Source organism: Coregonus lavaretus (genome assembly GCF_964263955.1).
Source record: "Coregonus lavaretus genome assembly, chromosome: 18".
Taxonomy (NCBI): domain Eukaryota; kingdom Metazoa; phylum Chordata; class Actinopteri; order Salmoniformes; family Salmonidae; genus Coregonus; species Coregonus lavaretus.
In genome coordinates, this window is record NC_140005.1 from 38,848,472 (window position 1) to 38,873,741 (window position 25,270).

The following is a 25,270-nucleotide window of genomic DNA, read 5'->3' on the forward strand; positions in this document are numbered from 1 at the left end:
AAGTATGAAATATGAAATGCAAATATTATAACTGAATGTATGAACATACACTACCGGTCAAAAATTTTAGAACACCTACTCATTCAAGGGTTATGCTTTATTTTTTACTATTTTCTACATTGTAGAATAATAGTGAAGACATCAAAACTATTAAATAACACATATGGAATCATTTAGTAACCAAAAAAGTGTTAAACAAATCAAAATATATGTTATATTTGAGATTCTTCAAATTGCCTCCCTTTGCCTTGATGACAGCTTTGCACACTCTTGGCATTCTCTCAACCAGCTTCACCTGTAATGCTTTTCCAACAGTCTTGAAGGAGTTCCCACATATGCTGAACACTTGTTGGCTGCTTTTCCTTCACTCTGCGGTCCGACTCATCCCAAACCATCTCAATTTGGTTGAGGTCGGGGGATTGTGGAGGCCAGGTTATCTGATGCAGCACTCCATCACTCTCCTTCTTGGTAAAATAGCCCTTACACAGCCTGGAGGTGTGTTTGGTCAGTTGAAGAATCTCAAATATAAATTGGTTACTACATGACTCCATATGTGTTATTGCATAGTTTTGATGTCTTCACTTGACCGGTAATGTATCTGAATTAATATGAATGTTATACCTGTACCTGTAACCCCCGTCTGAAAAAAATGACAAACTAAATAAAAAGTTGGTCAGCTAGTTCTGCTAACCTTAGCTAGCTAGCTAACCAAAAAAGAATATTTACAATGCCATGGCTGAATGCCTCTTGATTCAACTAACTTCCCACAATGATTTTAATCTGAACAGGACATCCATTCCATTTAGGTACTGTTTTTGTTGTAGTTCTCAGGTCAAATGATTTAAGCAAATTATCCCAATTGTAGTATTAGCAGCTTGTGAATAGTTTTTGTTGAAGAACATGGATAAGTATTAGATCTAATAGCTGTATTATATTTTACATGAACTCAGACCTGGCTGATCTGTTGTTATTGTCTTCTGTGGAATTCATAACATTGTTGGGACAGGTTTAAAATCCATAGAGCCAGTTCTTTTTTCCTATAGTCAAGCCTCCAATCAGAAATTAGGAGAATACTTATTTAGAATGCTTGAAGCTTTAACAGTACATGAGTGTATGTGTGTGTGTGTGTGTGTGTGTGTGTGTGTGTGTGTGTGTGTGTGTGTGTGTGTGTGTGTGTGTGTGTGTGTGTGTGTGTGTGTGCGCTCGCAAGTGTTAAACTTCAAGAACATTGATAAGAGAGAGTAGGCCTACTTAAACATTGGGTGCATTATCAGCTGTACGTGACTTTTGTGTTGTTTGTGGTGAAAATGCCATTAAAAACATTCTGATACAGATTATTTTGTGTTTCTTGTATAAGAAATATATATTTAGGGCCAAATTTGAACAAATTCTAAAATTGCGATTAATCGTCGCGATTAACTAATTCCATTAACTCAAATAATTATTTCAATCGTTTGACAGCCCAAATACAAACACATTAAGACATTGAACAACCAATCATCTGATGCATTGCACCACACTGTAAATAGTCTGTAATTACATTTTACATTTTACATTTTTGTAATATCTAACACCCTTAAAGTAACTGTCCAGTGTTTCCAGATTTCTATGAAATATGACCTATAATTAATTACAATATGAGTGAAATAGTTTTCCTTCCAAAAATTCATTAAGTATGTTAAAATGCAGCTTTTCTGTGTTGGAATGGTGTCGGCGTACTCCAACAACAGAATGATGTGTGTGTATACCGGTTATAAAAAATATTCATGCGAGTAGACGACTGATTGGCCAGCTAATCCTCCTCAGGAGGATGACATCATCCTCTATGAGGAAACAGCAAGCATTTTTTAAACGGTCTGTTCCAGATACAAGTTTGAGGTGGGGTTTTTGAAGGTTTTTTTCTCCAATTTATGCTTTGGCCATAAATACAAGTATAGGATGAGTCAACAACAATATTTTCGTCTGAGTTAATAGAATATGAACTTTTAAAAAGTGAGATTTTCACTGGACAGTTACTTTAAGTTTGGTTTACAGTAAGTCTACCGACTGTCCATAGATACAGTATACTGTATGTATTGTTCTAGTTCTCTACAGTCCTGTTGTCAGACTAACTATAAACCAGCCATTAGGCTTTACTTAACTTTATAACATTTCGTTTTTCAGGGACAGTGCACATTAATCAACATTACTGTAAATGTGCCAGTTTTAACCAGCCGGCTAGTTTCCAAGTGCAGTCCCTGGGTGTAAGCAAACAACAAAAAACGTCTTCTAAAACTAGTACAGTACCTGCAGTGTCAGTGAGGGTCTACTGCCGTCCTTCAACTGAGCTGTGTTTCCACTGTTGTAGCCAGAGGTTGGTCCAGATGATAGGCTCAGACTCGACCCAGTGCACAGTGTACTGTTGCTGACTCTGGTCCGATACCGCAAGTCATCCTAAACGTGAATGAATAATCAGTAGACAGAGAAGAAGAGCGATGGATATGTTTTAGGAAAACAGCACAGATCAGGGGACAACATACACAATATATACAAAAGTATGTGGACACCCCTTCAAATTAGTGGATTCGGCTATTTCAACCACACCCGTTGCTGACAGGTATATAAAATTGAGCACACCGCCATGCAATCTCCATAGACAAACATTGACAGTAGAATGGCCTTAATGAAGAGCTCAGTGACTTTCAACGTGGCACCGTCATAGGATGCCACCTTTCCAACAGGTCAGTTCGTAAAATGTCTGCCCTGCTAGAGCTGCCCCGGTCAACTGTAAGTGCTGTTATTGTGAAGTGGAAACGTCTAGGAGCAACAGCGGCTCAGCCACGAAGTGGTAGGTAACACAAGCTCACAGAACGGGAAGCACGTAGCGCATAAAAATTGTCTCTCCTCGGTTACAACACTCACTACTGAGTTCCAAACTGCATCTGGAAGCAACGTCAGCACAATAACTGTTTGTCGGGAGCTTCATGAAATGGGTTTCCATGGCCGAGCAGCCGCACACAAGCCTAAGATCACCATGCGCAATGCCAAGCGTCCGGCTGGAGTGGTGTAAAGCCCGTCGCAATTGGACTCTAGAGCAGTGGACGCGTTCTCTGGAGTGATGAATCACGCTTCACCATTTGGCGGATGGCAGGAGTTTGGTGGATACCAGGAGAACGCTACCTGCCCGAATGCATAGTGCCAACTGTAAAGTTTGGTGGAGGAAGAATAATGGTCTGGGGCTGTTTTTCATAGTTCGGGCTAGGCCCCTTAGTGTCAGTGAAGGTAAATCAACGCTACAGCATACAATTACATTCTAGACGATTCTGTGCTTCCAATTTTGTGGCAACAGTTTGGGGAAGGCACTTTCCTGTTTCAGCATGACAGTGCCCCCGTGCACAAAGCGAGGTCCATACAGAAATGGTTTGTCGAGATGGGTGTGGAAGAAATTGTCTGGCCTGCACAGAGCCCTGACCTCAACCCAATCGAAGACCTTTGGGATGAATTGGAATGCCGACTGAGAGCAAGGCCTAATCGCCCAATATCAGTGTCCGACCTCACTAATGCTCTTGTGTCTGAATGGAAGCAAGTCCCTGCAGCAATGTTCCAACATCTAGTGGAAAGCCTTCCCAGAAGAGTGGAGGCTGTTTTAGCAGCAAAGGGGGGACCAACTCCATATTAATGCCCATGATATTGGAATGAGATGTTCGACGAGCAGGTGTCCACATACTTGTGGTCATGTAGTGTAAGTATCTGAATATAAGGTGGCGTTCTTTTCATGGTCCTTCGAGCTGGATCCATGAAAAAGAGTTCCACCTTCTAGTCAATTTGATTTATTTATGTATCCCTTTAACTGTCTCTCATTGAAAAACATTGAAAAAATGATTTCACCTTAAATTCCTATTACTTACAAATCAAATAAGAGTTCAGGTGAGCCTTCGCACTATTTTGTATAGAAACGAGGACAGTGAAAAATCATTGTTTAGCCTCTTTGGATTCACAGTGTCTAAGGAGTACTGCCAGAATGCCTCTCTTTGTTTTAGTTTACGTACGATATCACATCCTCTTGGTGAAATTTGAACGTGAGCAATAAGAAATCAATCTCTGCCTTTTTTGTTGAGAGCTCCAACTCCTTTTAACCTCAAATTAGTCCTTTTGGAAGTTTTTCTTGGTAAGCCATTCTCGTAACTCAAATAAGAACTTCCAATAGTTTTTATTTTTCAACTTGATGTTTATTTTGGAAATAACAGAGCTCTACCAGGCGGTTGATATGTCAAAAGAAGGTCATACCATTTGCATAGCATTTTCACTCATTTCAACAATATTAAAAAAAAATACTTTAGGTCTGCTTCAATGGCTTTTATAGGTAGGTAAGCATTGTTAAATAAGGACTGATGTCAAATGTTTACAAATTATGGTAATTTTGTATATCCAAACATGAATATTCAATTACATTTAAATTAATGCGTTTTCAGATAGTGTATAGTGCAATGTTGCTCAAAATGTTTTTTCTTAAATTTCAAATGATCCAGGTTCTTCCACAATGTTTCCCACATCTTCAGACTACATCTTGAGATAATATATGACAATGTGCAGTTTTTTATTACTATTATAGGAATTATTTTATAGGCGACCTTAAGTCTGAATATTGATGAATTGACCCCATGAAATGTGGTTTAACCAATTTATGTTGCCTAATATAGTGTGTTGTCAGCAATTCAATCACATCTTTTACCAAAATAAGTATTTTTAATAAAAAATAAATGTACCCTATTCTTAGTCCACCGTACTTTTTTTTACTGCATTTTAACTATTTATTTTCATATTCCTACTCTTCAAGGCCTCTACTAACAGGAATGGTGCAATATTAATCCCTCACCAGCTCAATTCCTGCAATTCCTGCCTTTTATCCCCTATCTTTGGTGACTGATTTAGAGTTTACTTACAGCCCTCTAGGTGGGCAAAGTTAGAGTGTCACAACACTGAACTGCAGCACCTGAAAAGGATACAAATTATGTAAATTGTTGCTGGGGGAGTTGACCAATCAAGTTCAAGTGAAGTTTTTTTTCCATATCCGCTTCTAAATCCATTGTCAAAACATGCTTTACCAGCTGGTTGAGAATAGGGTTAAAGGGTTATTTAACCTTTATTTTGACAGGGAGTCATGTTCCCTCCGAGTCCATAGTCAATGGACTCGGAGGGAGGTGACAGAAAGATTTTGTTATAGAATGATTGTAGAAAATATGCTGAATACATCTTGAGGCTTTCAACTATCTATGGAGTGTGAAACTATGACTTCTTGCTGGGACTAACCTTGACCACCTGAGACAGAGCCTGTTGCTGGAGACGTCTCTTCTCCTGCTCTGTCCTCTCACGCAGCCGTTCCCTTGCGCGCGCTATTTCTGTCCTGGCCTCCTCACGGGCACGGCCATAGTCCCGCAGCAGCTGCTCTATCTCAGAGGGATAATGACCCTCTCCTCTGGGTGGATCTGGGATCCTGGGGAAAGACAGATTTACAATCAATCAATTGATAAATTAATCCACCGATATAACCCTCTTTACGACAGAGACTATATAATCTGACATTGAAAACTGTTGAGCAATTTAGCACAAAAATATTATTTGATCTGGCTCCTGGGGTAGTGTCTTACCTACTGCCCTCCACTTCTTCTTGGCGGAGCTGTTGGAGGTACTCTCTGCGTTGGCTAGGCAAGGTTGAAATCCTGGAGGAGGATATGGCTTTTTGAGGAGGGGATCGGAGGTGAGACGGGGATTGGGATTGAGGAGGGGAATGGGGGTAGTTATGTTTGCTGGGGCTGAGGCTGCGAGCCCGACGACAGGTCTGAAGCCGAGCGTCCCTCTCCTGCCTCAAACCGTTGATGCTCCTCCGGTGCCTGAAACAAGAGGAACATAGAGAATAATTTACATTTAAAAAACTACCATTTTAAAGTTATCTAATTAAATCATAATATGAACACAATCACATACATAGGGCCTTTTTCAGCCTTAATCACATACATAGGGCCAGCCTTACCGGTCATAGAGCTGCTGTTTCGTAGGGACAGCGGATGGTTCCTCCTCCTTGGTTTCTCCAGATGTTAGGATCTTCAATAGCATGTCTGTCTCTCCCAGACCGTAGTGTAGCTTTGCTTCAGTCAGCTCCACGGTCAGCTGATGAGGGTTCATGTTCAGTTGGACTGTAGACATGACCTGCTCTCGCTCCTTACGCAGCCTCTCTATCTCCCTCGTCTTCCTGTCCTTCTGGAACATGGACTCTGGACTCAGACTGGACCACTCTGGCTGGTTCCTCTGTGCTTTGTGACCAGTGGGTAGATATATGGCTGGTTTCATTGAACTACTGATCTGTCCTCTATCAGATGGATGCTGGCTGATGCCGGACCAGTTGGTGAACTTGTTGTGCACAGGTAGGTCCTCAGGGAGACACTGGCGATCTCGCTGCTGTGGGGAGTGTTGGAAGTTGGAAGTGTGGGTGACTGGGTTGATGTTCACTAGGACGTCTGTATTGCACTCGCTTGGGGCCAATGACACCATGTCATCCTCCTGAACCTGGATGGTGTTGTCACTGAGAGGGGAATGTTCATAAGTACCACTGAAGCAATCTACTGGACCCTCTGATGGTCTACAGTGGTGGTAGTCTATTGAATGTCTCCTGTGGCTTAGTTGATCTCCAAAAGTAGAGATGGATTTCTCCTCCTGTTTGGACACACCAGTCTGTCTGAAGGTGAGAGAGGTGTGGTTCGGTATAGTGACTCCATTACTGCTTAGAACAGAAGGAAGAGACCATCTTGGACTTTGGCTGGTTTTGTGCCATGTGCTCATTGCCCTTTCTTCTTCGTGGCTGACAATCCTGGTTTCATTGTGGATGTATTTATCAATGGACGAACTAAGACTTTCTGAGCGTCCATCAGACCCTTTTGGGCTTGAATGGCTGAGGGCACTCACATTCTCGAGAGATATTGATCCCGTTGATTTTGTGGTGGAGACATTACAAGGCTTCCCAGAAAGATAAAGGGAGTCATGTCCTGATATCTTATCATTCTTTGTGAAAGATATGCATGTTTTGTGTTCGCTGAAATTTAAACAAGGTGTTGACTGGCAATCTTTTCGGTCCGAAACGTGTTCTTTACTTCTATTTTGCATCTCAAACTTCTGTTGTTCTTTGAGACTCTGTAAAGACTTTCTACTGCTCTGGTTGGAACCAGTCCTGGGACCCACAGTGAGAATGGGTGAGCATGCACGGTCTGTGGAGCTCACTTGTTTTTTACAGCCTATTCCCGGGTCACTCCTTCTCAAGACGTTATGGCTGTCTGGTCTGAGTATTTCTGACAAATTATTGCAGACTTCAGAGACTCCCAAGCTTTTGGAGAAGTTCACTCTCTCAGGTTTGCATTCCTCATTGCTTCTACAATGAACAGCAGGTTTTGAATGGCTGTGACGTTGGACAACAGTCTCCAGAGAAGGCACTTTGTGAGGGACACTCTCTGGTTCCAAGATATATCTCTTGTTAACAGTGGAGCCATTGAGTCGCAGGTCAGGCATGCTCTGAATCCTATCATCTGGCCTGTTCTTGAGTTGATGTTGAAGGGGGAGCTCTTTCTCTTGTGACACATTGAGAACTTCTGAGCCAATCACTTTGACTATCACATTAACTTCATGAGCTTTGGACCTCTCTGTAGACGGAGTCCTTTCAGTCTGGATCCCAATATCTACTGCAGTTTGGGTTGAGCAGTCTCTCTTGGTCCAATCTTTGGAGGAGTACAGATGAGATGAAGATTTAACATTTCTTATCGGACTATGTTTGAGGCTATCGCCAGACCTCATACCCTGAACATTTCCCAGAAGATCGGAAGTGTTGTGTATCAGCTGAGAGAGATGCTCAGACATGTTTTGAAGGCTGGCCCATGTGGTGGTCTTTCTACTGGCCTCTGTATTCTTCTGAGACACTGGTACCTGAGTGCTGCTCCTTCTGTGATGGTTGTTTCTCCTCTGTAGATCACTATGGTTGATCGTTGTCTGAGTCATGGTTTCTTGAGTCATGGTTGTCTGGGTGCTGTGGTCACATGTGGTGTGTGTTTCAGGACTCTGAAACCCGTTACATTGAGACTCCCGCTCTGAGGAGTAGACCAACATGATCTCATCCACCTGGCCAGAGCTGTTACCAGGATCTCCAGATACATCGTTGCAAGAAGAAGAGTTACAACTCATGGTCCGGATCAGTGGTTGATTGTGATCGTCAATACTAGAGGCTTGGTTAGTATGTCCTTTCAGATGGGCTTTGGGGGACGTTTGATCTTTTAAATCTTCCTCCATGCTGCTCAGGGTGCTGGATAGTCCCTTGTTGTTGGCGTAAGTGCTCAGGTGGTTGTTGAAAGGACAGTTCTGTAAGTTTAAACCGTTGTCGACACTGCAGCATCTAGTGATGCGTTTGTCAGTGGAATCCAGCATGGGTGATTTGCAAGATATGTCAGCAGCACTTCCAAACACCTGGTTCTTGTAGCACCTTTGGTTTGGCTCTTCTTCTTGCCATTGGTGAACAAAGGGATTGACGTCGCTGGAGGCAAAATGCATTGGCGAATCCTGAGGCCTTGGTGTGTAGTGTGACATCTCAGTTTCTTTGATACTGGAAGACATTATTTTCTCCCGATTGGTCCTTTTCTCCATTGCAAGAGCATGTACTGATTGCCCATTGAGGCTGTGTTCTTTCTGACCCAAATTGATGCCAACTCCAGCTTTTTCATCATATTCACCCGTGGTCCGGACAGTACAAGCCTCCATGGTGTGATTGTCTTTTGACTGTGGTGATTGTCTTTTCACTGGAGGAATTGCTGCACCATTACATTGACTGACCTCTAGTTTCCCATTAGTTGGAGATTCAGACTTCATTCTTGTTGATGAAGACCTGCTTCGATGCAACCTGTGAGTGATTTTCTGTTCTTCGTCTGAGGAAGACTTGAGTTTGGAGTCAGAGGAGGAGCTAGGAGGTGCCTGGACTTTGGACCTTCTGAACCTCTTGGACTTTCCCTTTTTGCAATGAACAACACTACTACCACTGAACTGATGGGGTTGACTGCAATTAGATGTTTTGGTATTTCCCTTTCTGGACATGATATCTCCGCAAATGTCACGCAATATCTTCATATTAGCATCACTACTTCCCTGTGTTCTTTGGGATGTAGAAGATCCAATACTATTCATTTCACTTGGTACGTCAAACAAGGTTACAGGAGACTTTGTCAGTGGTTTATCAGTCATTGACCCCTCTTCATTTTTAGCCATTTGGCAATCTTTGGTATTGTCCGAGGCAAAGTTTCTCACATTGCACTGAGCCTTCAGCCATTTTTCAACATGGCATTTGTTGTGTTTTACACTGGGATGTTTATTTTTAGGATCAGGATTGACGGTTACACAAGTGTTATGAAATGTGTCTACCTGAGTTTCAGATGAGCACTTTGACTGTGGTAGTTCCTGACTGAGATTTGTGGCATAAGGAGTGTCTCTTTGGAACTCTTTTCTGACCTCAGTGTGATTTCTGTCTTTCTCCTCTAGCTTCTGTGATTCACATAAATTGTCATGATGAAGACTGACAGTCACCGTTTTTATAGCATCGACAGACTGTGGATTATTTGAGAGTATCTGACTGTTGTGGTGCTTTTCAATGTTTTCTGGTGTACGTTGAAGTCTGCCTTTGTTAGAGAGTGAATATGCAGCTGCATGCCGATGACGATCCTTTAGGTAAAGTTGTCCACCTGCACCTGTTGAGGAGATCAATTTGCAGTGGTTCTTGTTTTTGCCTTGAACCTCTGAATCCATTATGATGTCCCTTGCATGTGCAAAGGCCTTATTCGGTGGCGTAGTCACTGAGGACATTGTTCCTGGGCAGTTCTGGAGAGGTTGTAGAGCACTAGGTTTCAGGGTTTGCTGAGGTGAACCAGCCTGGTTGACAGTTTGTTTATCATTATCACCAAGACAGGTAAGATGAGGATGATACTTCTCAGGACCTGTTTGTTTCTTTATGTTCCCCATATGCGGAAAAGGGACATCTCTTTCAAACCTTTTCCCTTGAGAAACTAAGCATTCTTTGGGTACGGTGGAAGTGAAAGTAGACCCTGAAGAATGTCCCATTGGTAGCAGTACAGGATTGTTGATGTATTCAGGTTGCCCTTGGTTGTTCAATGCCAGACTTAATTTGATCTCATGGCTTTTTACAGTGAACAATGCGGCACCAGAATTGACACTTGCTTGATCATTTGGTGTTATGACAGAACAGCCAGAAGCATGCTGACCCTTGTCAACATCAGTTATTCCATGTTTCAGTTGCACTTCTCTTACTTTCTTTTGAATGGTCTGACTTAACTCGGACTCTGAGGGGATCTTTGTCGTACTGTCTGAATCATTCTCTTTGGTCATGAAACTTGGTTGATTCATGGAAATTAATATGAGGGAAGTAGAGTGTCTAAGAACTTTTCCATGGTTTAGATTTTCTATGTCTGTCATGTTGTCCATCTTTAGCTTCTCAAAACAGATAAGAGACTTTTCTGATGTTGAACAAGAGACAGGCTTAATGCTCCTCAGTGGGACATTTACTAGATGATTATTAACTGCTTGTACATCCTTTCGTGAATCACATTTGTTAGGATTACTTGTTGGCAAGGCATTAAGGCTTTGACTATTTTGACTCTCCAGTTCACTGTTACTGTTTTCTTCATCCCCATCTATAACTGACATCCTCATATGCTCCTTTACCACCTCTGAGATTCGCTGGTCTATTGGACTACAGTTATTGTCCCCATGGTGAGGTCCCCATCTACCATTTTCTACGTATCTTCTCTTGCTATCTGAGATCAGCTTTTCACCCTGCCTTTGAACTTCTATTTCTTCACCTTGATTTACTTCTCTTATCTTTACAATAACTGCATTCTCTCCCAAAGGAGTCCCTTTCTGGCTATCTGTGTCAATGGTTTTATGGTCACATGGGGAGAGATTTTCTTGGGATATGTGCACAGACACTGACATTGCTACTAAAGCTGAGGTATCTCGTTTGAAGTTACCTTCATTGCAGCCCAGATTTAGTTTGTCTGCAAAGGAAGTTTGTTTGTCTTTTAATTCACTAGTGTTATTGTTGTCATCTGGCCAAATAACTTCCTGGCTGTTCTTGACAGTGGAGAATGTAAAAAAGTTCCCTCCATTGCTCCTCTTTGGAATTTTCAAGCTGCCAATGAAACTGTCCTGCAGGCCTTTGTTCCTCTTTCTGGAATTTGTACAAGACACTTTGAAAGACTCCTGCTCTGGTGACACACAATTCTGCTCTGTGACTTTGGCTCCAAGCTTTTGCAGCAATTTAAACTCACTTTGAATTGATATGTCTTTGGTATTGCTAGCTTCACAAAACTCCTCATCTCTGACTTCTTCCATGTCTCCATCTACATTGAATAGTTCATTATCTCCAGAAGGATTCTTTGGGGCACTTTCGATGTCCGATGTCTCATTCAACATGTTACCTTCAGTTTTAGGTAATGTGACCTGCTGCATCTGATGCCCATGGAACATTGCAGCCTCCAATGTTGATGGGATGCATTGAGTCTTATGGTCAATGGTTGGAGCACATGTGGATCTGTGCGAAAGAAGCTCTGATGAGACAGCACTACTTTGATTGTTGCGAAAGCCTGGATCATCAATAGCTACCTTCAGCAAACCTTCTGTACTGACTGACTGCCTTTCAAAATAGTATTCGCAACACACTGACTCCTGAATCAATGGTATCATTACACGTGGTGCTAACGTTTGGAGGAGTTGAGAATTATGGAAATTCAAAGTATCAGTTGTCCCCTCTGAAACCCCAAGTCTTTGTTCCTCTACTGTGACATGTTCTCCCTCTGTGCCGTCAGTAGATGCGGAGCTATGGGATCCAGTGGATCCAAATACACTCAGACAGTCGGACAGATCCGCACTGATGGGGCTGGGACAACTGCTGCTGTCCAACGCACCATGACTAAACACCGTCCTCCTCCTCAACACGGCAGAGTCCCTGGGTATCCTAGGACTATCTGCTGCATCAGTGGAGGACCAGGCATCTGTAAGCGCTAGCAAACTCTCTGGCTCCCTCACACTACAGCTACTCAGAGAGCGAGGACTGCTGGTCAACATAGTGTGGACGTGCCCAAGCTCTTCACTCAACTTTGATACAGTGTCTCTACACCGGGGTTCTTTTGCTGACTGCTTCTGGTACCGTGATTCTCTTGTCGCTCCGGTTGCTCCATTAACTCCTGTTTTAGGACCGCCATGATGGCTCCAGTAAGCCTCTGCTGGCATTTCATTCGGTTTTCCAATGTCTTCTATTCCCTCTCCAGTTGGCTGAATCTCTGAGGCCATGATCACAGTCTTTCCAATCGAGGGATTGAGAAAACCCCTCACCACTGAGTGACTGGGTACTACCCCAGACAATCTCTGTGCCGGCCTAGATGCAACATGTTTCCTTCTGCTCTCCATAGCCAGTGAGTCCTTTGACATTTGACTGTCTTCGCTCTCTGCTTCGCTCTGGATAGCCTCCTCCTGCTTCAGCTGCTCTGCCAAAGCTGTGGCATAGGCCGAGGACAGGGAGTCCATTGAGAACAAGCTGTCACAGTCTGAGGAGTGGTCACCCTCCTTTTCCTCCTCACTGTCATACTCCTCCCATCCTGCCAGTCCCTGCGGTCTCTCTACCCACCTTAGGATGGTAGTCTGGTTTATCAGAGTCTCTGCACTGTGCCACCGTCTTTGTCTCTGCCTACAATCATGTGAAGGAGTCTTCTGATCAAGATCCTCACATGAGACAGTTGTTTTCATCGTGCATTTCTTCCTGCTCATCTTGGCTTCTTCTACACCTCGGTTTTGTATCCAGTGAAATCGGCTTGCTGTTTTACCAGTGGGCTTGGTCCCTCTACTCAGTCCTGATGGTGGCTTTCTAAACACCCTAGCCAACGCTGTCTTTATTCCAGGGCCGACTGAGTGTGATAAGACCTTCCGGATGGTCTCCAAGCCCTTGCTTCCTCCACGGGGAAGGCTCTTCACTGCCTTACATGGAGCTCTCTGAGTCTGACTGCTGGATTTGTATACTGTAACTGTTGATCCCTTCACGATGACATTACTGCTTGACTGTAAAGTCCCACCATTTTGTGATTGTGATGGGTTCTGATTGTTCTTGAATTTAAATTCAAGCCCACGTTTTGGAAGCAGTGGTTTCCTCTCTGGTCTTTCACGACATGGTGGCTGAGCTAGAGCCTCCTCCTCGTCCTTCACAGGCGGCTTAAGGTTCTCAGAGGAACTGGCTCTGCTCCTCCACCCCTGCTCCTGACTACTGGTTCCTGTTCCCGAGGAGAATGTGTTGGAGCGACTCCTCGTCCTTTCGCATGGAAGACATTCATCAGACACCCACTGTCTTGAGTTGATGGATCCAAATGTCAGTTCAGACGGTCTGTTTCTCTTCAGGAAGTGGCTGTTGGGGAAAACAAAACAGGGATAAAGAAATACATTATCCTTTACAGCATGCCTGTGTAATTCCTTTATACTAGTCAAATATTGGCTTGAATAGATATATTTGTGAGAAACTTCATACGGACCTGAAGATTGGGGTGTGTTGGGGGTACAATCGGGACAGAAGGTCTGATGAGAAAGAATGCCTGCGCAAGACAGGGTGATGTCCTCTGGAACTTGAGGAGGACCCTAGTTCAGGGGAAGCAGGGCTCTCTAGACCTGGTGGCAGGGCCTTCTCCAGCCACTGCAGTTCCCTCTTAGCCTCTAGTAGATGGCGCTTGCGAGCGATCCTCTCCAGCTGGTAGTGAAGTCTTTTGCGTCGAACTCGGCTCTCTGCGCGCCACAAGGCGTGATGACGTAACAGCTCCTCCTGAACAACCTTCTTCCTGTTTAGAACAACTTTAGAGGGAGGGGCCACTGTTTGACCACAGCATTCCTCAGAACCTTCCGAACCTTCCGTTAGCAGGCTGTCTAGGATGGGAGCTGGTATAGGATCAGTCTGTACACCAAACTCCTGAGTTCCTCTTTCCTTTAACGTTATAGCTGCCAGACGCTGCTTCTCCTGCAGGATCCACTGCTGGACTGTAGACAGGAAACAAAATACATGCATGACTTAAATGTGCACTATCTGCACATACAGTGGCTTGCGAAAGTATTCACCCCCCTAGGCATTTTTCCTATTTTGTTGCCTTACAACCTGGAATTAAAATGGATTTTTGGGGGATTGTATCATTTGATTTACACAACATGCCTACCACTTTGAAGATGCAAAATATTTTTTATTGTGAAACAAACAAGAAAAAATACAAAAAAACAGAAAACTTGAGCGTGCATAACTATTCACCCCTCCAAAGTCAATACTTTGTAGAGCCACCTTTTGCAGCAATTACAGCTGTAAGTCTCTTGGGGTATGTCTCTATAAGCCACTGGGATTTTTGCCCATTCTTCAAGGCAAAACTGCTCCAGCTCCTTCAAGTTGGATGGGTTCCACTGGTGTACAGCAATCTTTAAGTCATACCACAGATTCTCAATTGGATTGTGGTCTGGGCTTTGACTAGGCCATTACAAGACATTTAAATGTTTCCCCTTAAACCACTCAAGTGTTGCTTTAGCAGTATGCTTAGGGTCATAGTCCTGCTCGAAGGTGAACCTCCGTCCTAGTCTCAAATCTCTGGAAGACTAAAACAGGTTTCCCTCAAGAATTTCCCTGTATTTAGCGCCATCCATCATTCCTTCCATTCTGACCAGTTTCCCAGTCCCTGCTGATGAAAAATATCCCTACAGCATGATGCTGCCACCACCATGCTTCACTGTGAGGATGGTGTTCTCGGGGTGATGAGAGGTGTTGGGTTTGCCAGACATAGAGTTTTCCTTGATGGCCAAAAAGCTCAATTTTAGTCTCATTTGACCAGAGTACTTTCTTCCATATGTTTGGGGAGTCTCCCACATGCCTTTTGGCGAACACCAAACGTGTGTGCATATTTTTTTCTTTAAGCAATGGCTTTTTTCTGGCCATTCTTCAGTAAAGCCCAGCTCTGTGGAGTGTACGGCTTAAAGTGGTCCTATGGACAGATACTCCAATCTCCGCTGTGGAGCTTTGCAGCTCCTTCAGGGTTATCTTTGGTCTCTTTGTTGCCTCTCTGATTAATGCCCTCCTTACCTGGTCCGTAGGTTTTGGTGGGCGGCCCTCTCTTGGCAGGTTTGTTGTGGTGCCATATTCTTTCCATTTTTTAATAATGGATTTAATGGTGCTCTATGGGATGTTCAAAGTTTCTGATATTTTTTTATAACCCAACCCTGATCTGTACTTCTCCACAACTTTGTCCCTGACCTGTTTGGAGAGCTCCTTGGTCTTCATGGTGCCGCTTGCTTGGTGGTGCCCCTTGCTTAGAACAGGTGTATATATACTGAGATCATGTGACAGATCATGTGACACTTAGATTGCACATAGGTGGACTTTATTTAACTAATTATGTGACTTCTGAAGGTAATTGGTTGCACCAGATCTTATTTAGGGGCTTTATACTAAAGGGGATGAATACATATGCACGCACCACTTTTCCATTATTTATTTTTTAGAATTTTTTGAAACAAGTTATTTTTTTCATTCCACTTCACCAATTTGGACTATTTTGTGTATGTCCATTACATGAAATCCAAATAAAAATCCATTTAAATTACAGGTTGTAATGCAACAAAATAGGAAAAACGCCAAGGGGGATGAATACTTTTGCAATGCACTGTACAAACTTTAACAACATATTTTTCAGATACACTCCCTTACGTATTTATTTGGACAGTGAAGCTAAAACTTTTAATTTAGCTCTATACTTCAGCATTTTTTAGATAAAATGTTTCATATGAGGCTACAGTACAAAATGTCACCTTTTATTTAAGGTTATTTTCATACATATCTGTTTTACCGTTTAGAAATGAAAGCACTTTATGTATCTATTACCCCCATTTGAAGGTGTCATTAGTATTTGGACAAATTCACTTACATAGGTATGTGTATTAAAGTCGTCAAAAGTTTAGTATTTGGTCCTAATATTCCTAACACAATGACTACATCAAGCTTGTGGCTCTACAAAGATGTTGGATGCATTTGCAGTTTGTTTTTGTTGTGTTTCACATTATGTTGTGCCCAATAAAAATTAATGGTAAATAATCTATTGTGTCATTTTGGAGTCACCTTTATTGTAAATAAGAATAGAATATGTTTCTGAACACTTCTACATTAATGTGGATGCTACCATGATTATGGATAATCATGAATGAATCATGAATAATGATGAGTGAGAAAGTTAGAGGCATAAATATCCTACCCCCAAGACATGCTAACATCTCACCATTACGAATAACAGCATTTTTTGGGGGTATGATATTTAAAAGCCTCTAACTTTCTCATTCATCATTATTCACAATTCATTCATGATTATCCGTAATCATGGTAGAATCCACATTAAGGTAGATGTGTTATGAAATTAAAACATTTCATCTTCAAATATGAAACATTTGGGAAAGGGGATACCTAGTCAGTTGCACAACTGAATGCATTCAACCGAAATGTGTCTTGTGCATTTAACCCAACCCCTCTGAATCAGAGAGGTGCGCGAGCTGCCTTAATCCACGTCATCGGTGCCCGGGGAACAGTTGTTGTTGGGGGTTAACTGCCTTGCTCAAGGGCAGAGCTGCAGATTTTTCCACCTTGCCGGCTCGGGAATTCGAACCAGCAACGTTTCGGTTACTGGCCCAACACTCTTAACGCTATGCTACCTCCAACATCCAACATGCTTGAGTAGAGAGCCAAATTAAAAGTTCTAGCTTCACTGTCCAAATAAATACGTAGGGGAGTGTATAATGTTCTGTGATAAAATGCAAAACGTTGATCTATTTCTCTTTACATCTCTAATTTCTCAAAACATGTCTCTACTGAGAGACACATAAAATAAATATTCAAGCTATTCTCTCAATGTGTCCTGTACGTTATGTATTGTACTGAGTATTGTATGACTTGCTGAAGGTGTGCTACTCACTGTCAATGTGTTGTTGTCTCAGAAGGGCCTGTTCGCTCTCCAGATCTCTCTCAGCCCGTCTCTGTTCAGTCTGGATCTCCTGGCATAGACACTCCACGTACCCCCTCTGCTCCTCCACGTCCTTCACCTGGTCCTCTACACACCGCTGCTTCCTGGCTGGATCCTCTCCTTCAGCCACACAGTACCCTGTCTGTCCCGGGACCACCTCTCCTCCAACCCTGTTCACATAGAGACATAAATACAAATAAGAGGTACCTCAACGCAGTAAAGATTTGGTTATGGACAGAAATCCCTAAAATGCTGAGACGTCTGGCTCCTTGCCTAGGCAGAGTTTTAATGAGAGCTACTGTTGTTAGAGTTTAATGCAGCGTCTCTCTTGTAACCAGGCAACGGCCCAGCCTTGGCTTGCCTGTAAACAACAAGCTATGATTCCTCTGAGTGTACAAAACATTAAGAACACCTTCCCCATGCTGGCCCATGTTGACTTCAATGCTTCCCACAGTTGTGTTAAGTGGACCATTCTTGATACACACAGGAAACTGTTGAGCGTGAAAAACCCAGCAGCGGTGCAGTTCTTGACACAAACTGGTGCGCCTGGCACCTACTACCATACCACGTTCAAAGGCACTTAAATATTTTGTCTTGCCCAGTCACCCTCTGAATGGCACACATACACAATCCATGTCTCAATTGTCTCAAGGCTTACAAATCCTTCTTTAACCTGTCTCCTCCCCTTCATTACATTTACATTTTAGTCATTTATGTACACTGATTGAAAAGGATTTAACAAGTGACATCAATAAGGGATCATAGCTTTCACCTGGATTCAGCTGGTCAGTCTATGTCTATGTATGCTGTAGGCACTCTCTCTCTATCGTTCTGTACACAGAAACATGCATGAAGCATTACTAGCCATTTATCCCTTGCACCTGTACCAGTGGTAGGTTGTACTACATAGACTACATATAAAATATGTATGCCGTGAGTCTACTATGAGAGCTCAGCAGAATCCTTTCAGCACATGTGTAGTGAGTGGTATTCAGAGATGCTCCTGGCCTGTGTTTGTCAGTGGGTGGTGGTTAGTTTACACTGAGTGTGTGTGTGTGTTTACCTGGGGTCAGAGGTTAAGGATCGAAGGTCACTGTAGCTGCAGTTCAGTGCACCCTCACTGGCCTGTCAAGAAGAGGATGTCGTTAGGTATCATCACCACCACCATCACTATCATTATTATCATCATCATATTTCTGTTCAGCAGTACCCACCCGTCTGCGTTCCCTTAGGACTGCAGCCTCTGCCGGGTGGTTGAATCGGAACTTGTGAACACCTCCAATAGTGACCACTGACCCTGAAGACAGAGAGATATACACCAAAAATGTTACATAGTTGTTGGGCCTCCAAGTGCTACTCTACATGCTCCTAGCTTCATAGCTTACTCTGGCACTATTGTCCCTGTAAACGGATTTGTAACAAGACAGAAACTCTTTGACAAGGGATTCAAAAGAGAGTGTGTGAGAACTAGGTGAGGGCCTACCTTGTGCCAGTCTGCAGGGCTCCGTCACCTCCCTGTCGTTGACCATGCAAACACTCCCTGTCAGCGGCCTCAGGGTGACCACCCCAGACTGGTTTTCTATCTCACAGGTGGCGCCGCCCTGGAGGACTGGAGGGGAAAGACATACAATAAGGAACTCCAAAATCGAACACATTTGAAGTTGCAAATGTTTCCCCAAAATACATGTACTGCATGCACAAGATCTATCTAATACTCACATAGGAGATATCAATATGACAGATAATAAACAGAGAACATAGGAGATATCAATATGACATCAGCCTACCTATTTGTGGTTCTACCAGTTTGTCCTGAGGTCCAATCCTGGTTACCCCCTCCTACAACAGAGGGTAGTCAAGAGTTCAGGATGACAGAGTATTTCAACAGTGGATTGAAAAAAATATGTCAACAAACGCACAGTTGGGTGTGCCTAAAACAAACATTTCATAACAGATCAAATTACTATCACATGATGTTCTACTACACTAAGCGTGACTCTCACAGAACTCAGAGCCCTACACTTAGGCTAGCTGTCAGGAAAACAAGTATTTGTTTACCAAATGCCATCTTGTGGGATAAAAGGCTAGCTTATGTAACTATAGTCCCACTACAGGAGCAGTATGGATTCCAAGGTGGTTTCAGATTCCAAGGTGGTTTCAAATACAGGAAGTGGTATAATCATCGGACCTAAAGCCATTCTGGGGGGGGGGGGGGGGGGGAGGGGTCAGAGTGAAAACGCACCTCGTCTTAACATCAAGCAGTACAGAGAGAGAGAAGGAAGAACAGGGAGGGAGAATCTAGTAGACAAAAAAAAGAAACATTTCAGTCAGAGAAAGAAGCAAAAGAAGAACAGAGGTAGTGTAGTGTAGAGGTACATGTAGAATGTGAGTTCCGTGTATATGTGTGTGTGTGTGTGTGTGTGTGTGTGTGTGTGTGTGTGTGTGTGTGCCAGCATCCATGCATATGCATGCTCATACCCTGAGCTGATAGGTGACTCCGGTGCTGAGTACGTCCCGGTCCAGTGTAATAAGGTGTGGTAACAGGGCGTGAATGAGGATGTGTGTGTTAGTATCCTAAGGTGTGTATTATATATATATACCCTGAGGTGATAGAAGGTGACCCCGGTGCTGAGTACGTCCCGGTCCAGTGTAATAAGGTGTGGTAACAGGGCGTGGATGAGGAACCCAGCCCGGTCTCTGTTGATATCCACACTGTACTGTTCCAACAGCTCCTTCTTGTCCCGCCAGCTCTCTGACCAGTCCTTTGTCAGCTGATCCACCTGGAGAAGGGAAGATTAGGGTCAGGTAGAGTGGAGAGGAGTCAGGAGCATAGAGTGTATAAAAGGACAAGATGTGGTAATATTTACTATTAAAAGTGACAGTACACAGTTCTAGTGAGTGTCTAATAAATGATCCTCTCTACCTTTAGCTCGTTCTGTAACACCATGTCAGACAGACTGCCGTCTCTCTCATCACTCAGAGAAGGGCTGGGATTCCGCTGCTGTGAAGGAATCACCACAGACATTTTGGTCAATGTTGCAAGACAATTAAGACAAAGGCAGTAATAACCTATAATCTAAATAACATCAAATCGTTGTTTTCTTCCCATTCCCAATAACACTGCTGGTGCAGTTGATTATAATTCCTAGTGAAAACCGCAATCCAGGGGAACCAGTACCATCTCGAAGCTGAGCAGCATACTCTTCAGCCTGTCTATCTCCTCACGTAGCTCTCTGATTAACCTCACACTGGCATCCTGTAGAGAGACAAGACATTATACTTTATGATACTGAGAGACTAGCACAACACAACACTCAAGGCAAATGGTACAACTAATATTGTAGCCCCAACCGGTACTCGAACCCAGGTCCCTACGACTGTAAGTCCGACACCTTAATCATTACGCCAAGAGGTCATAACCTCTTGACAAGGTTCACTAGGTGTTGGACTAAGGTCGTAACAATATACAACAGAATGCGCGGAACACTCACCTCGTTGACGTGTGGCTTGTTGACGATGTTCCTGGCGTGAGCAGCATAGCGCAGGGTGCTGAGAGTCTCGTTGTAGCTTCTGCAGGACGGGGACACGGCTGCAAGACACAGGCAGGGGGTCAGATTTACTATTGGGATAATAACGCTACAATACTGTCATTACAACCACTAACTGCAACTAATTCAACAACAACGATCTATACTACAGCACTGAAGAAAGACAAACAATTATGTCCATCTTACAATGCTAAGAGAGCAAAAAAAATGTGATCACTACTTCCACTCCCACTAATTTACACAAATGTGTAATGCAATGCAATGCCAATATTCCCTACTCACTGGCGATCATGATGGTCTTGGAGTTTCCTCCCAGGCTGTCTTTGAGGAGCCATGTGAGGACAGAGTCCCTGTAGGGGATGAAGCAGTGTCTTCTCCCTCCTCCTCCTCCTCCTCCACCACCTCCCCCAGACAGAGAGCTGGTGTGGCTGCCCATAGTGCTGCCCGCATCACCCTCACTGGCCACGCTATTGATACTCTGACAACTACTGGACATCTGGGAGTTCTGGGCTGGAGAGGGACGGACACAGTTCAAGTTTAATGTTTGTTGGAGAGAGACATACAAAGGGGAGACAAGGGGAGAGTTAGGTTACAGAGACAGTGAAAGAGAATGGGAAAGAGACAGAGACAGAGACAAGCGATAGGGACAGAGACAAGAGATAGGGACAGAGACAAGAGATAGGGACAGAGACAAGAGATAGGGACAGAGACACGAGATAGGGACAGAGACAAGAGATAGGGACAGAGACACAAGATAGGGACAGAGACACGAGATAGGGACAGAGACAAGAGATAGGGACAGAGACAAGAGACAGGGACAGAGACAAGAGATAGGGACAGAGACAAGAGATAGGGACAGAGACAAGTGATAGGGACAGAGACAAGAGATAGGGACAGAGACAAGAGATAGGGACAGAGACAAGAGATAGGGACAGAGACAAGAGATAGGGACAGAGACACGAGATAGGGACAGAGACAAGAGATAGGGACAGAGACAAGAGATAGGGACAGAGACACGAGATAGGGACAGAGACACGAGACAGGGACAGAGACAAGAGATAGGGACAGAGACAAGAGACAGGGACAGAGACAAGAGATAGGGACAGAGACAAGAGATAGGGACAGAAACAGGGGCCGGCACAATGAGAGGGAAGGACAAGAGACAAGGACGGGGAGAGATACAGGGACAGGGGGAAGGATTGGGTTAGAAATAGGGTAGTCTCACTTGGCTAGTCTTACAGTACAGACTATAAGGGGGGTACTGGGTCAGTTACGTGAGGCATACTGCTGTATGTAGAGCACATTATCTACAAATATCACCCTGTATGAATTCAAGTTGTGTATGTATGTATAGTATGTTCTGTGTACTGTAAGCTACGTGGATTCTGACAAGGAGATGGAAAACACAGATAAAAAGTCAGTACTTCACAATAAAAGTCCCTTTTAACATTTACCCAGAGCAGAGATGACGATACCCAGGGTCACCAGGGATTTGTTGATGTTGGATCCCTCAGTGAGTCTGTCTCTGCAGTAGTGGGGGTCTGCTCTCTCACTGTCAGGCAGAACACAACAACACACTGAATATGACATATTCTAGAGAGAAACGCAACACAGGAAATGGTACCTAGTGAAAAGCTATGGTGTGATAAAATGAAACTGCTGGGTCAGTGAACACACAGTCATGGCAGAAGAGATCCACTAGGAGGCAGCTTGCTCATGGATTCTGAGGCATTCTGTATCTGGAATGATTAGGCATCTGGGAATAAGCAACGCAAACCTCTTCAACAAACTCACCTGCCAGCCAGGTCCACCAGGTTGATCTTGCTGACGATCTCTGAGGGAAGGTTATTCTCCAGAATAGCCTGTATGGGACGAATGAACAGACTGTTAGAACTACTGTGATTGGTGGATTGGAAGGGTCGTGACCTGGGTGAGTGAATCTGAGTGCTGGGATTGGATTGACACAGGGTTGTGACCTCACCTGGGTGTACTGGATGGTGAAGATGGCATGGGATCTGCTGCTGGCATCGTGGATGTGTGTTGCCGCAGTGATGCGGTTGGCGATGCCCTCCTCCAACAGGTCCACCGCCTGCTTGTAGTCAGACACTACGTGCTGGGACAGGTCTGAGGAGAGGACAGACAGACAGACAGACAGACAGACAGACAGACAGACAGAAAGCAGTTATCATCAATACCACCTAAACATACGCTGATTCATATCAAACAGAAGAAGAATAATCATGTTTAATTGAACAACCTTGTCTGAGTTAGTGGTGATGTGTGATTAGGAAGTGATGAGGAACTAAGCTACAACAGTGTGGTTCAGCTGAATCACGTTTGGTGTCTCACACAGCCACAAAAACCCTCCAATAACTTTTAACTTCCCAAATGATGACATAATAATAATAATTATGTATTATGTATTATAATACATAACATTATCCTTTTCCTAAGTCAGTGGTAAGGAAAACATTTTTGCACGCTTCTTAGACCAAGAGACTTAACGGTGGTAAGGGGTTGGGGGAATAAGATAGAGAAAGAGAGAGGGGCTCTGGAGAACCAGACAGTATAATGTGGTCTGTGTGTAGAGTAGAGCAATGTGCTTCTTGCTGCCACCAGGAAGTGACATCACTTCCTGTGATACTCTGGGATATCTCCTGATACAGACAATGAGTGGATGTTGGGCTTGAAGGAAAAGAGGGAAGAGGGGGAGAGAGAGAGAGAGAGAGAGAGAGAGAGAGAGAGAGAGAGAGAGAGAGAGAGAGAGAGAGAGAGAGAGAGAGAGAGAGAGAGAGAGAGAGAGAGAGAGAGAGAGAGAGAGAGAGAGAGAGAGAGAGAGAGAGAGAGAGAGAGAGAGAGAGAGAGAGAGAGAGAGAGAAAGTAAGAAAGAGAAAGAGAGAGGCAGAGAGAACGAGAGAGGGAGGGAGAGAAAAAGAGAGTGCAAAGTGCAGAGCCTGGGTTCAAGCCAGGATTGCAACTCTGTTTGTAATCAAAGTTGAGTCCTGAACACAGACTACAAGACTAAGAGGACCACAACATCCCACTTAGACTGACCTCTAAAATAAGCATACAAACCTTTATCGTTTTACTGCTCACCACAGCTACACAACATATCCACTGAGTTGGTGAGTGAGTGAGTCCTATCCTGCACATATGCATTCCTCCCCACACATTGGATTGGTGTAAATTTGGGCTAAAGGGGTCTTGTATCTTCCATCTGAGAGCCTAAGGCAGGGCCACTCATAACGCATCTACCCCATCCACTGCTGCTTAATGTAGTAGACACTTCTTAGTAGACACTTATTCTGCCCCCTCACCTTGTACGTAGGGTCCCTTCTCAGGGTGCTCCCTAACCCGTAGAGAGGCTTTCTTCTTCTGCTCTCTGCCTCGCAGCAGGTCACGAACACGCTCATTGTAGATCTCCAGAAAGCTGCAGGTGAAGAAAAGGAAATGCACTTTCATAAGGAATTGATACGACACCTAGATACCAATGTGCACTCTGATAGTTGGAGTCAGTCAAGCATTTCGCTACACTCGCAATAACATCTGCTAACCATGTGTATGTGACCAATACAATTTGATTTGATTTGATTTGAGACAATCACTCAAGGAGAAACAGGCAAACACACAGCCCCCTCTTACCTGATTTCAATCCTGCTGGAGTTTTGTCCTTCAGGGAAGGTGTCATCAGATCTGAACAGGCCCTGGAGAGAAAATAAATAATGCACTCGATCGGGTGCTGAATCGTCCTATATAATCCACAGAACAAAAAATAGTACAGCACTCCTGTGAATAACTTAAATGAAAATGTTTATTGCCACACGAAGATTTGGGGTATGAGCCCTTCTTCAGCGTGCATAGGAGGCAATGTTACGACAACTATACAGGTTCTGGAGAGACCAGACAGGTAGAACAGGTCAATAACCAGAATACTACCTCACCGAGACCCGATAGAATGAATTAGGGGACCACTTCCTTACCTGACAAATCCTGGGGGTCAGGCCCATGGAGTCCTGAGAGGAGGATGCAGGAGGAAACGAATGAGGGAAAGAGAAGAGTCATTAACTCTTTTGACACTGTGCCTCCTTTCAACACATACAGCAGAGCAGAGAATGCCAATAGGGATTTTCCAGATGATATGATAGGTAACCCTTTCCTTAGAACACATCATAATGTATTACACCTGCATAAAGTCAAGTGTTACCATATGATCGTTATAACCCTTCCTCACCTGTGTGCCCATCATGGTGTAGGTCTTGCCAGTGCCAGTCTGCCCGTAGGCAAACAGACAGACGTTGTAGCCCTCTGACGCCCCGGCCAGCACTGACACTCCCAGGTCCTGGAATACCTACAGGAGAGCACACAAACACACAACTAGTATAAAGAAACGACGACATAGTGTCGCGTGACAACAAGACAACGACCAGCAGTGTTTCTTAAATTCTATGTGTAAAGGTATGGGCGAGAGCAGTTAGCGTCCTTGGTGTGATACATTGTGTCATGGAGTGATTCTATAGCTACATCCAGATTAGGTCCAGCCAGACATAATACTGCGGCACCCAGCCAGTGGCCTGGGTTGTTGCTTCCTGCAGAGGTGTTTGGGTAAGGAGCAGAGCCAGCGAGGTGGAATGG

General features: G+C 43.8%; 1 protein-coding gene across 1 annotated transcript in view; it reads right to left on the reverse strand.

Annotated features, from left to right (window-relative positions):
- LOC311145719 (uncharacterized protein) overlaps positions 1-25,270 on the reverse strand; it is a 70,819-nt gene that overhangs the window by 8,517 nt on the left and 37,032 nt on the right. Inside the window, exons 4-25 of the mRNA XM_084182002.1 lie at positions 24,870-24,986; positions 24,619-24,651; positions 24,281-24,342; positions 23,956-24,068; positions 22,620-22,762; positions 22,433-22,500; positions 22,093-22,190; positions 20,921-21,148; positions 20,582-20,679; positions 20,269-20,346; positions 20,014-20,091; positions 19,691-19,870; positions 18,878-18,929; positions 18,574-18,699; positions 18,305-18,387; positions 18,154-18,215; positions 17,043-17,260; positions 13,593-14,088; positions 6,011-13,468; positions 5,628-5,870; positions 5,290-5,473; positions 2,287-2,433 (exon numbers count right to left, since the gene is read on the reverse strand). Coding sequence (XP_084038128.1) covers positions 2,287-2,433; positions 5,290-5,473; positions 5,628-5,870; positions 6,011-13,468; positions 13,593-14,088; positions 17,043-17,260; positions 18,154-18,215; positions 18,305-18,387; positions 18,574-18,699; positions 18,878-18,929; positions 19,691-19,870; positions 20,014-20,091; positions 20,269-20,346; positions 20,582-20,679; positions 20,921-21,148; positions 22,093-22,190; positions 22,433-22,500; positions 22,620-22,762; positions 23,956-24,068; positions 24,281-24,342; positions 24,619-24,651; positions 24,870-24,986 — 10,365 coding nt within the window. The remainder of the gene's footprint in view (positions 1-2,286; positions 2,434-5,289; positions 5,474-5,627; positions 5,871-6,010; positions 13,469-13,592; positions 14,089-17,042; positions 17,261-18,153; positions 18,216-18,304; positions 18,388-18,573; positions 18,700-18,877; positions 18,930-19,690; positions 19,871-20,013; positions 20,092-20,268; positions 20,347-20,581; positions 20,680-20,920; positions 21,149-22,092; positions 22,191-22,432; positions 22,501-22,619; positions 22,763-23,955; positions 24,069-24,280; positions 24,343-24,618; positions 24,652-24,869; positions 24,987-25,270) is intronic.